Source organism: Arachis stenosperma, chromosome 2 (genome assembly GCF_014773155.1).
Source record: "Arachis stenosperma cultivar V10309 chromosome 2, arast.V10309.gnm1.PFL2, whole genome shotgun sequence".
In the NCBI taxonomy this organism is placed as follows: domain Eukaryota; kingdom Viridiplantae; phylum Streptophyta; class Magnoliopsida; order Fabales; family Fabaceae; genus Arachis; species Arachis stenosperma.
The window spans coordinates 106205281-106218005 of record NC_080378.1 but is presented as its reverse complement, the minus strand read 5'-3'; the positions used below and the strand labels follow the sequence as shown (position 1 = coordinate 106218005).

The following is a 12725-nucleotide window of genomic DNA, read 5'->3' as shown; positions in this document are numbered from 1 at the left end:
TCTTAGAACTACAAATGTCAACGAAAGCGACAACATCGAAAATAGAAAAACCAAGCTTGACCTCTTCGAAGAAAGTGAAACAAGTCAGCACTACAACAACTAGCTGCTAGACGAGCTATAGCTCGGAAATACAACAAAAAACTCAAATCGAGGACATTCTTAGAAGGGGGCCTCGTTCTAAAGAGAATTGAAGATGTACGAAAACCACAAGGACACAGCAAGTTAAGTGCCAATTGGGAAGGCCCGTTCTGGATCCAAAAAGTCATTGGCAAAGGAGCCTACAAACTACAAAAGCTTGATGGAACTATCCTACCAAACAGTTGGAACATATCTTCTTTAAGAATGTATTTCAGTTAGTCTATAAGTCGGACACGGTGATGCACTCTTTTTCCTACTACCAGATTTTATCCCTAAGGAGGATTTTGCTGGAGAGGTTTTAATGAGGCACACCACCCCGCACTCTTTCAATAATCATATTACAATACAACATACATAACTTACTTTTAATTCTCTATGCTACTCGGCCGAATACTACCAACAAACAATACTAACTCGAAAGTACGAATACTCAAAAGCATTTTCCCACAAAAATAAACATGTTATATAAACATGCAACCAAATCTTAACATTATCAAATTTGTTTGGCTAAAGCCAGCAGTTCAAAATAAGAACATTAAACAAAGCTAACGGCTATAAGCCTAAAAGTTCCAAACCACATACGCAAAAACAACAATCTACTATAGCTAAACATTTGGGTTTTCACCCTCCCCTTCAACACCATCATCATCATCAACCAACTCATCGCCAACTACAAATTTACACGGATCCATCGCAGACAAATCAGCAGCAGGTGTAAACCCCAGTTAAATTAGTAGATAATTAGTCAATAAATTAATTTTTAATAAGAAAGATTAGAAATATGAATATTATATTAAATTAGGATAGAACTCAACGAAACGAGAATTTTGACACCAATTTTGAAGAAATCGATCCAAGATTGGACCGAACGGACCGAACCGGTTGAACCGGGCCCAAACCAGGCTGTGGGCCCAACCGGACCAGCCCTTTAAGTGAACCCACGTTCTTCTTCTCCCCATTTTTGGCAGCGTCGAAGAGCATCAGGGAGAAGAAAGGAAGAACGTCAACATTGTTACGTTAACTTCCGATCCCCGTAACTTCTCCGTCCGAGTTCCAATTGCCGCACCGTTTGCGGCCACGCGTTCACCGCGTCGAGCTCTACATTTCTACCGGAACAATTTCATAGGTAACTCATTATTTTACACTCAGCCTTCATTTCCCCCAATTTTCGAATTTTAAGTGGGAATGTTGAATTTCTTTGATTTCTGATGTTTTAGGATCCAATTAGTTTGAGAAAAATGTTTACTCTTGCTTATGTGAAGCTTGGGTAAGGTGAGGATACGATAATTTTATTTTAATTTCATTAAATTTGAGCTTTGAGTATTAAATTGGATATATATGTGTTATAAATGTGTATTAGGTTGTGAATAAATAATTGGAGCTTGAAATTGTGAATATTGGAACTTGGAGGAAGCTGATTAGTTGAATTTTGAGGGGCTGCCTTGGTTTTAAATAATTTGCTTTGGTCGTTACGTGGAAATCGGCCAAGGTATGGTTTAGATTTCTTGCATTTAATATATAATGTTCTGTGAAAACTTAGGCTAGATGACCATAGGATAAGTTGGAATGCAGGTGTATGTTTAATGTTTAGTAATTTGTCAATGAATATAATTAGTTGAAGTTTATTGGATAATTAGTTATTAATTTTGGATGGTGAATGTTGTTATGTTAATTTGGAGAGAATTATGGTTGAATGTTATTGTTGATGAACATGGTTGGTTAGGTACTTGTTGATTAACTAATAATTTGGTGAATTATTGATTTGAGGCATTTTGTGTTAGAAGCCTAGGATTTGTGAACTATGATCCTTAGTTAAATTTTGGTTGTTGGATTTGAATATTGTATGAGTATAATTGTTGATCTGAGGTAGATTTATTGTGGTGACTGATATGATAATGAGGAAGGGTATGTTGAATTGAAAAGAAAGCAGGTTTGGACCCGAAAAGGGTGGCAAAGTCCGAGTTTTAGAGGAGATGCTGCCGAAATTTTATAAAAATTAGAGATTTTGTTTATATGATTATTTAAAAAGATTTAGATTCAAGAGTTATATGGTTTGATTTAGAGTTATTAAGAAAATGAGCATGTTTTAAGTTTGATTCATTTAGAAAAGAATGAGTTATGTTTTGAATTGGAACTATTGATGGACGGAATGGGAGGTGTGATAATGAAGGATAAGGATTGAATATGATTGATGTATGATGATGAATGAAATGCGATTGAGAATGATGTTGAAGTTGATGAATTATAATTGAATTATTTATATGGCTTATGAATTTGAATAATCTGAGATACGAGATTCCCTGGATTAAGTGCCGTGGCTTGCCACCACGTGTACCAGGTAGAAAACTCGATACTCTGTTGACCCTACGACGTAAGTGTGACCGGGCACTATATAAATTCCCGGGAATGTTACCCCCATTGAGCAATATTGATTATTTGAGAAAAAAATCTATGCATAGACTCTTGGGGATGCACGTCGGGGGACAGTCTAAGGACAATTCAGACTTGTCGGGTTGGCTGGATAACCGACAGATGAGCCTCATCAACCATAGGACAGGCATGCATCATATGCATATTACTTGAATTACTTGCTTGTGTATTAACTGGGTGTGCCTAAATGTACTTGCCATGTTAAATGTATATTTGTTATCTACAGTACTTGTAACCTTCTTGTGCTTGCCTTTGTCTGTTTAGTTGTCTGTGAAAATGCATGATGGAGTCGGAGATATGGAGGAATGGCAGAATGGGATTTAGATTTAAGGTTAAGTTAAGTTAGGTTTAAATATCCTTATTAAACCACATTTTATGGTTTCTGTTTAATACTTTAAGCTCTACAATCTGAGTGTCGGCGTTCTAGGATTGCCTCTGGCATTCCCAGGACCTTATATATTATGTGTGTGGCACCTTTACCATACTGAGAACCTCTGGTTCTCATACCATACTATGTTGTTGTTTTTCAGATGCAGGTCGAGAGGCATCTCGTTAGGCGTCTGGACCCTTGAAGCGGAGTGGTTACAGGGTTATTTTGTTATGCTATGATGTGTATATATGTACTTGGTTTTCTCTCCGCATAACTTGTTCTTTTGATCCTCCTAGAGGTTTATGGAGAGGCAGGATTGTGTATATGTACTTTTGGATTTTGGATATGTATGTATATATATGTAAATATTCTCCGGCCAGTCTTGACTTCGCAGGCTGAGTTAGGAGCTTGTTATTTTGTATCTTTGGCACTCTATTCCTACTTCTGTTATCATATGTTTAATAGTTATGGTTTCCTTAGCACGCAGGTTAACCCGTTCCTTGAGCGTTGCGCTTTTATTTTGCGATTTTGTTTCCTCTTTTCTTCACGGCTCCTAGCATATTATAATTCTTCTGCTATTATATGTACTTATTTTATTTTAGAGGTCGTAATACCACACCACCTCTGTTTTACGGCTTAAGCGTAAAGCTTAGCGTGGTAGGGTGTTACAGCAGGCACTAGAAGTTTTGCTTGCTCAACCGCTCTCTCAAAGCCAGCAGCGAACATCTCGAGCCCATGATCCTCCTTCTAAGTCTCAAGCTGTTTCTTCTCAACACCAAGAACTATCAACCTAGCCTCCAAAGCAGTCTTCTCCTCACCAAGCTTTTTCCCAACATCCTCGGTGACTGTCAGTTTCCCTTGCAAAGAATCCACCAAATCCAGATCAGTACGAAGCTTATCCCCCTTCTCCAAATTATCCTGCATTAGATGATCAACCGTGGCTCTGTCAAAAGTGTCCCTAGCATGTTTTAGCTCTTGAGTTTGACCAATGGAAATCAGCCGAGCTCCCATCACCTACAAACAATAAAAGCAAATCAGACAAAAATAACACAAATGCAAACAAGAAAACCTACAAAACAACACTTACCTGCAGATACTAACAAACACCAACATCCCCAACACCGTGAACAAGCTTGATGTCGGCAAGGCTCTGACAATACTCATCAGCGACTATAGTAAATGGAAAATGTTCACTCCACAGCGAGGTCAAGTCCTCATCCCTTGTATAGCCATGCAGCGCCTTCTAATTTGCCGTAAACTTTTTCACGACCTCTAAATCAATATCTTTCCCGTCGAGCTTATCCCCGGCCAACTACACTGGCCTCTCCTTTTTTCCTTCACCCTTTTTTCACTTAAAACTAATTTTCTTAGTAGGCGATAGCTTATCAACCTCGGCACCTTTCTCTGCCATAATATGACTACTCGAACCCTGCTTATCAACGTTTTTAGTCTGAAAATAAAACAAATAAGCAACAAAGGAATTACAAAACAAAACAAATCATATGCAAACAAAGAACACACAATAATTACCTATATATCCAGCCAATGCATCCTTATCCGTCTCCAACTCAAGAAGTTCAACGACAGACAATTAACCGGAAGAGGATATATGATTAACTAAAAACTCCACAATTATCTCATTCCTATATTCCATTTCATCCATACCAAATATCTGCCTAGGCCTCGGAACCTAGAACAAAGGAAACCTCTCCAACAGACACTCGTCAACGAACCAAGGAAATTCACCCTCAGCGACACCAATCTTCAAAAACATAGACTTAAAACCCTTATAAGAAGATCATACAAACTAAAAATGGCACGACCATGGGCACTGGCCAGATTCAACTAACAAACTCGTTTAACCCCCTTACACTGAAACAATGCAAAAAAGACTTCCAACGAAGTCTCGATCTCTAAATACCCCATCAGAATCTCAAAAGCTCTAACAAACACCCAAGAATTAGGGTGCAACTACGACGGTGCACACTTAAGCTGCATCAACATGCCATGTTCAAACTCAGAAAAAGGGAACTTCACACCTAAGTCAACAAAAACACAACTATACATGAAGAAGAACTCAAACCCCTCCTCGCGATGAAAGACGCGATCATTAGCACTGCATGGCACAAACTTAAGTTTGATATCACTACATTCTCTAACCCACGAAGAAACTAACCCTAACTGCGATACACTCTGCTCGTCGTCAAACATAAAAGCATACCCCTTGACCGACTCCGCCACCCAAGAAAACGAATTTGCAGGATCCCAAACCTACACATCTTCCACAATTTTAACCTCCTTCTTACCACTAACAGCAGTCCTTATCTCAACCTTTTTTCCCTTTTCCATTTCGAAAACAAACATGCACACAGAAAACAAAAAGACAACAAGAGAAGAGAAACTAACCTTTCTTACTCATCTTCCGCAAACACAACTGAAAAGGAAAAAATCCCAAAAGCGGATACTCAAAGAATCCAGCAAAAACCACCCACCATCCCACTACCCCACACCTTCTGTAAACGTTACACCTTCAAAAGCAAACCCCAGCCGTTGATGATAAAACCAAAAACGCAAATCAATGGCGATATTTCACCACTGTTCCAATTACTAACATGTATTAAAGGAAACTGTCTTTTCCAACATTCTCTCTCTCTCTCTTCTAAAAACACTCCCGAAAGGATTACCACAAAAATTCAAAAGATTGACCTTTTCTTCTTTTCAAATTCGACAATGAAAGAGTTAAGTTTGGGGGCTCCGAGCTATAGCTCGGCACATCAAAACATCAAAACCACCACACTCCAAAGTCGCTAGTGACAAACAACCTACCTCAGATCCTCGTTCCGAGTTATAACTCATAAAAGCTTAACCTGTTTATAGCCTGACTTCCGAAACAGGTCAACCTTGGGGGCTATGATTCGTTAGCCTAAACCGGTCCATACCAATAATCTTGGAACCAGGATCAGCACACAACTCCCCCGCAAATCTCTCCACAGAATTACGAAGACCCCGCCCAAACCGGTAACAAACGATACGGATAACTGCCTTCAGTAACTCCATTATATACAAGTGACTCACTTAGTCACAGGTACGCAATTCATTCTATTCTACTTTGAATACTCTCACATTCATACTCACTTGAGCGTCGAAGTCTCTTTGCATGTGTCCGACGTCGCCGCCCTCACAAAGAGATGACGTTTCACCCTGCCGCTCCAACAAAAGCCGGTCTAAACTTCAGCAGGATGAGCTACACCTCGGAGCGTCTCGATTCACATTCACACCGTCCTTTTAAGTTTGCTAATAGCTAATTATTAAGAGTGTGTCCCAAAAAAGAAAGAGGCTACAATATATCAAGAGCCTCTTGGTAGAACCGTCCCGCCATAGACTCATAGTTCACATTATAGGTGTTAGAAGAAATTGAAAAATGTTCCACACAAAAAAATTTTAGTAAAATAGAAAAATGTCCAAACTAATATTTTAGTATAAAAAAACAATTAATTAATATTAGTTTAACATATAAAATAATATTAAAAATTAATAATATATTTTTTAACAATACATTACATGTACTTTCTTTTCTCCAAATATTAGAAGATAAGTACAAAGGTATTAACTTTTCAAAAAAAAAAGAAAAAAAATTAAATTTTATTATGCTCAGACTTGTTAACTGTAATAACATTTTGATATATAGATTAAAAAAAACTAAAATTGTTCATTTTTATTTAATAAATAATGAATACAATAATTGAATTGGTTGTAACCTAGACACTTTCATTTTTAATAATTAATTATAAGTATCTAAAATAAGGGGAATAGCTATACAATTATAAAATGATTTCACCATTATTCTATGAATTTTTCTTTCTACATCTTTCAAAAAAACTACTTAGAAGTTTTACTAGAAGATAAATGTTATGTATGTAGTATTATAGCAATAAAAAAATAAAGAAATTAAAAATGCAATTGATTTGTAAATGAGTAAGTTGAATATTTTTATTTGTTTATTTAAGATTTTGGTAATTATTTTTACGAAAGTATTTTTATGTGAAGACCATATTATAAATTATTAGATAATTTATTTAAATATATATATCAAACATATCAAATTATCTAACAATTTACTATATCTTCACACAAAGATGTCTTATAGATTTAGAATAACCACTGAAAATTTTATCACTAAACCTTATTTACTAATAAACCAAATTGGCATACATAGGAGACACATCATTAGCCTTCTCAAATTGCAAGTATAAATTATTTGCAATGATTAGAGGTTGTCTCGTGGTTAGAGCTTCTGCTACTGTGCTAGACTACATATAATAGTTCAAATTCGATGAGTTTCTGCTGTCAAATATATACATAAGAAATCCAATGGATTTACAGGACTTCAAGTCGCTGTTGTCATCAACTTTATTTCCAATCAAGCTCTCTATGATCATTCAAGTGGCACATTGTTTTCTTCTTCTGGTAATTCACCCCCAAGTGTTTGATGAAATGCCAAAAAGAATTTGCAAGGCATAGAGACAAACAATGGGAATCCACATTATGAAAATTTTGATCAAACACAAGCACTCATTTGGTTTCTCAATCTCCATTCGATCAAAAACTACGTCGGCTCAGTATGTTGCCTCGAGAGTTCGAGACCCTACATTTGAGAAGCTCATGGACAAGTACAAGAGCCTCTTCAAAGTCATTGCCATTCAAGATCTCATCCTCGCAAACCCCAGGAATCCGTCCGTGTCCATTGACTTCCTCTCCAGGCTCTCCCAGAAACTCCATCTCAACCGCGGTGCCACTTCCTTCCTCCGCAAGTTTCCTCACATCTTCCAAATTTATTATGACCCCTCCAAGTTGCAGCCTTTTTGCAGGCTCACAGATGCTGCTCTTGATGTTTCCAAGCAGGAAGAGAAGGCTATTAATGCTTCTTTGCCAATGGTGGTTGATCGATTGGTTCGGATATTGTCCATGTCTGCGTCCAAAACGGTTCCTCTTCGTGCGATTTTCAAGGTCTGGAGGGAGCTTGGGCTGCCTGATAATTTCGAGGACTCAGTTATATCTGCAAATCCTAGTGTTTTCAAGCTGTGTGATGCTCATGAACCTAACACTCATTTGTTGAAGCTGGTTGAAGGTGTTCCTCGAAATGGTTTTAGAGCAGCCATTGAGGATTGGAGGGTTGTTGAGTGCTGCAAGGAGGATTGCAATGTAAGGACAGAATTGCGGTTCAGTTTCAAGCACGGGTATCCTCCAGGGATGAAACTAGGCAAGAATTTCAAGGCCAAGGTGAAAGAATGGCAGACTTTGCCATATGTTGGGCCTTATGAGGTGGTTGTGGGGGAGAAAAAGAAGTCTAAGGCAGCATTGATGGCCATGGAGAAACGAGCAGTGTCAATTGTTCACGAGTTCCTAAGTTTAACTGTGGAGAAGATGGTAGAAGTTGAAAAGATCAGCCAATTCAGAAAATGGTTTGGGATTGACTTCAACATAAGGGACCTGTTCTTGGATCATCCCGGGATCTTCTATCTATCAACAAAGGGGAAACGGCATACCGTTTTCTTGAGGGAAGCTTATGAACGAGGTTGTTTAATTGAACCAAATCCTGTATATGTTGCAAGGAGAAGGCTTCTTGATCTTGTTGCTATGGGACGTCGTGGTCGTTCTTCTATTAATTCGAATTTGCAGGATGAAAGCAGCAGCAACGACAATGACGACATTGGAGAAGAGGAAAAATAGCAAAGGCATGGCTCATTATCTTCTTGAGCGATAAAGGTTTGTTAAGATTCCTAGTTTATTTTTGATCATCCATTTCCAACATAAGTCCTAGAAAATAGAAATACAAAAGGCAAAAACTTTGATTGTTAACTTGAGTAAACCAGTTTATGAGAAGCTATGCTCTACTATAGTAGAATAAATGGATGAAAGTTAATGAGCATGAGTTAACTCCAACATGTTACCATGGCAATATTTTAAAAATCTGGAGTTACAATATTTTGACAATGAAGAATGCAAAGGCATTTTGTTGATTTTGATCCATGCTTTCCAAAGAAGCTTTGCTGCACTCTTCACTCTTTGGTGACAAGTACCGTGAATTCCTTGCTTTGTTTTCAAGATTATGGCACCTGAAGTTATTTATGTGGGAAAGGCATGGAAGTATATGTATATCTGTCTCTGTGTTGAACAATAAACATGAGTAGGTGTTGCTAATTTAAAGAGAGATCGAAACACTGCTGGTGGTTAAGAATTAATTATCAATGGTCATAGGTTGCTCAAAAACATTTCAAATGTGTTTGCAATGAGTATAACTATTTGCCTTTGTCGGCTTCTGTAGTATTATTCAAGAAATTTGATGGCTTAGAAAGTGTATATTTAACAGTAAGAAACTAAGCATATTGTGATTTGTGAATCTTTGATATGTAGCAGTTTTTTATCTGTAATAGTTTGGCGCATTTGTAGGAGACACAAAAGGGGCACTGGATTGGAGACAACACAGGTCAGGTCATAATAAGAACATAAACAAGTCTCAAGTGCACTATTTTAATTCTGCAAAAGGGGCTAGAACATTTTGTCATTTTCCCACATACATGCTCCCCACATCATTTAATTCCTGCAAACTATAAAAGCAAAGATATTGTTATTAATAATTTTTTAATTAAATGCTCAAGAAACCTAGCTAAGTGCCAATTATGAATGGGTTATACTATAGTGAATAGTGATTTTGAATGAAGAATGAAGATAAATAGATAATTCATTTTATAAGAATAAAGGTCAAGAAGAAAAAGATTAAGTGCAACGTACATATTTATTAATTTAGTAAGAATCTTACTCTAGGCGATTTTCATTATAAATTGTTAGAGGTGGGCAGTCAATATTTGTATTAGTATATTGGTAGCTAAGTTTGCCCTTTGATTATCATCGTCAAAATTGTTCGGCCAAAAAGTAGAAGGAAAAAAAAGTATATCTTTTACGGTTTTACTTCAAATACCACTTTTTTTTTGTGATATATTATGCATGTTTGGGTGTCATTATTTTGTTAAAAAAAAATCTTTTTCAATGAAAAAAACTTTTTTTTTTATTTTTTAACGTGTTTGACAAATTTTTAGTAGTAAAAGTAAAAGCACTAGTAAAAAAAAAATCTTTTTTTAGAAGCTGTAATTTACATCTTTTTTTAAAAGATCTTTTTTCCTTAAAAAAAATACATTTTTCATGTAATAAATAAATAAAAAAAGTACTTTTATATTGTTATACCCAAACATAATTGATAGATAAAAGATTTTTTTACATGAGATATCCAAACATAAAATTATTTTTATTTCTCTATAAGATTTTTTAAAAAAAGATAACTCGAAAAAAAATCTTTTCTTAAAAGCTCACCCAAACAAACGATTGAATAGCACTTTAACATAAACATGGGACCCTTTTACTTCCCAATCCAAAAATGTCACCTTTACTGCTTGGAGCTTGGACCTAAAAATTTGATTTGTTTCTTCCCAAAATGTAAATACAACTAAAAATAATCTATCTAACCAATATCTTGGGTAACAATGACTTTGCTTCTATTTAGTATTTATACTCTCTCCTTATAAATAATTTATTATTTTAAAAATTTGATAGAGCAACAAATAGTTTATTTAATTTAATTGCACTCTACTTGTACTAATCTTCTCTTTGCTATTAAAGTGGACTAATGTCTATCAAATTTAGCTCTCTCTTCATGTGATAATTGAGTATCGCACTTCTCTCCATCTTCCCTACTCAGCTTCAGATCCACCTACAAAAGATATTGTTTGATACAATGATAATTGATATCTAGAAAATGATATTTTTTTACTTTGGAAACGAGAAGAAATTAAATGAATTATTGCTTACATATGAATATCCTGCAATACAGGATTCTGATGCAAAGCTAATACTGTCTCTGAAAGAGATTAGTGTCACAAATTAATGCATCATAAATGAAAACTTGTATGAACAATGTAATGATCTTAACAATGACTATATTCTGTATATCTTTGGGGTTAGAATTACAAAGAATGATGGATATAAAAAAATATGATTATGCTAAGTGTGTATTAAAATTAGCAATCAATATAAAATATATGTTAAAAATAATGTCATGAAATTACTCATTCTAAAACATAAGCTAATAGGAAAATATAACATTAATGGTTATATCTCTAATAAATAAATTAAACCACACATGTATTTATATACAAATACATTGGTGACTGATTTTAGTAAACTAATTTTGGTATAGGAATAATATTTTTGTAAAAAATATTTAATTATTTTATTAGTTTTTATAGTTTTATCAAATTTTAATTAGATTCTTATAATTTAAAAATTTATAATTAAATTTTTATTTAGATTTTTTCTGATATTTTTGTTAAAAAACACAATTTTTTTTAAAATATTTGTTTTCGAATTTGATGGAGCATACAATGCAATTCTATCATATTTAAATTAAAGTTTTGAGATGTACAAACTATAAAGAAAGTGAATCATACTACAATAATTTACAGAAAATAAATATTAATGACATATATATACCTAGTAATAGGTTGCTGACACCTTCTGGAGAAGAGGTATCAGCAGCTTGGGCAATCTTAGTTAGATCCCTTTGTATTTAGCTTCCCTTCTTCCCTCCTAACATTGCAACCTTCAATTAAGGCATTCCAAGAAGATATAATTAACATTAGAAGATGATGCTAAGCAATTTTATTAATTGCTTTTAAAATAATGAATCCTATTTAATTATAGCTCATATTAATCACTTAATTAATAGACTAAATACACTACAATCAACTTGCTAACTTAAGCTTGCATCACATGATTTTGTTAGAGTTTGCAACTTAAGTGTGATACTTTTGGATTAGCTAGGCTCGACTTAAAGTATAGATAGAGGTCTATTTCTATCTTGTCTTATGCTATTTTTTTTTAAAATAAAAATCGTTAAACTCGTTTCTCAAAATATAAATTCTTATATCTTATCATAAAATTATTTATTTCAAAATGATTCTAAGTAGATAAAATAAAAAGATGAATTTTTAATAACCATTAAATAAAAATAATAGACTTAGCCATATGATAAGACCTATAAACTATTCAATATTAATTAAGCTTACACTTTCTCATTTTAACAAATTTTTTCACTTTAAAAGTTTTTTTCAACATGTTTATAAATTTTCATGAATATTTTCTTTATTAGTTTAGGTAGCATTACTCTTTAATTAGTTTTATTATTGAATAAAATAAACTTAATTAATAAAATTAATAAAGTGACACATGTTATGAACTATTTTACTTTATTTTATTTTTGCACTCTACATTTATTGTTTTGCACTAGAGTCTCGATTGATACACAAACTATTATGTCTAAAATCCAATAACAAGATTTTTAGAAGTTAAAAGAAAAAAAAAGTATGACATACACTAGGTAATCCAACTTAATCATTATACATCTCATAGTCTATTATAGAATCAAGATATATAGATGTTACATATAGTTACTTAAATTGAAAGCTTGATTTATCATATTCATACCTGAACCTTGAGAAATTGCATTTTCATTTCTGTCTCAAAATCCAACCAAAACCAAACCAAACATGAAGAATAGAAATAATAAGGAAAAATATCTCAGTAAGTGATATATATATATATATATATATATATATATATATATATATATATATATATATATATATATATAACTAACTTAGCACGCCATTTTAATGAATTACTACATGACAAGATACATGAGTGTCAAGTTGCATCTTTCACCTTTGTGTCTTTT

General features: G+C 34.2%; 1 protein-coding gene and 1 long non-coding RNA gene across 3 annotated transcripts; both read left to right on the top strand.

The window, feature by feature from the left end:
• The first annotated feature begins 1109 nt into the window (after positions 1–1109).
• On the top strand, positions 1110–3393 carry LOC130959794 (uncharacterized). The gene is made up of 4 exons (XR_009078864.1): positions 1110–1264; positions 1356–1410; positions 1499–1627; positions 3099–3393. It is a non-coding gene; the product is annotated as an uncharacterized LOC130959794 (long non-coding RNA).
• A 3685-nt stretch (positions 3394–7078) lies between these two features.
• LOC130962310 (protein ROOT PRIMORDIUM DEFECTIVE 1-like) lies at positions 7079–9487 on the top strand. Of its 2 annotated transcripts, none has more exons than XM_057888522.1 (2): positions 7079–8704; positions 9389–9487. In XM_057888522.1, exon 1 carries the CDS (start codon positions 7469–7471, stop codon positions 8666–8668), a length of 1200 nt encoding a protein of 399 aa, XP_057744505.1. In that variant the 5' UTR covers positions 7079–7468; the 3' UTR covers positions 8669–8704; positions 9389–9487. The 2 variants fall into 2 exon arrangements, with proteins under 2 accessions (XP_057744505.1, XP_057744506.1); XM_057888523.1 differs by having other exon boundaries at positions 9373–9425.
• The last annotated feature ends 3238 nt before the right edge of the window (positions 9488–12725 follow it).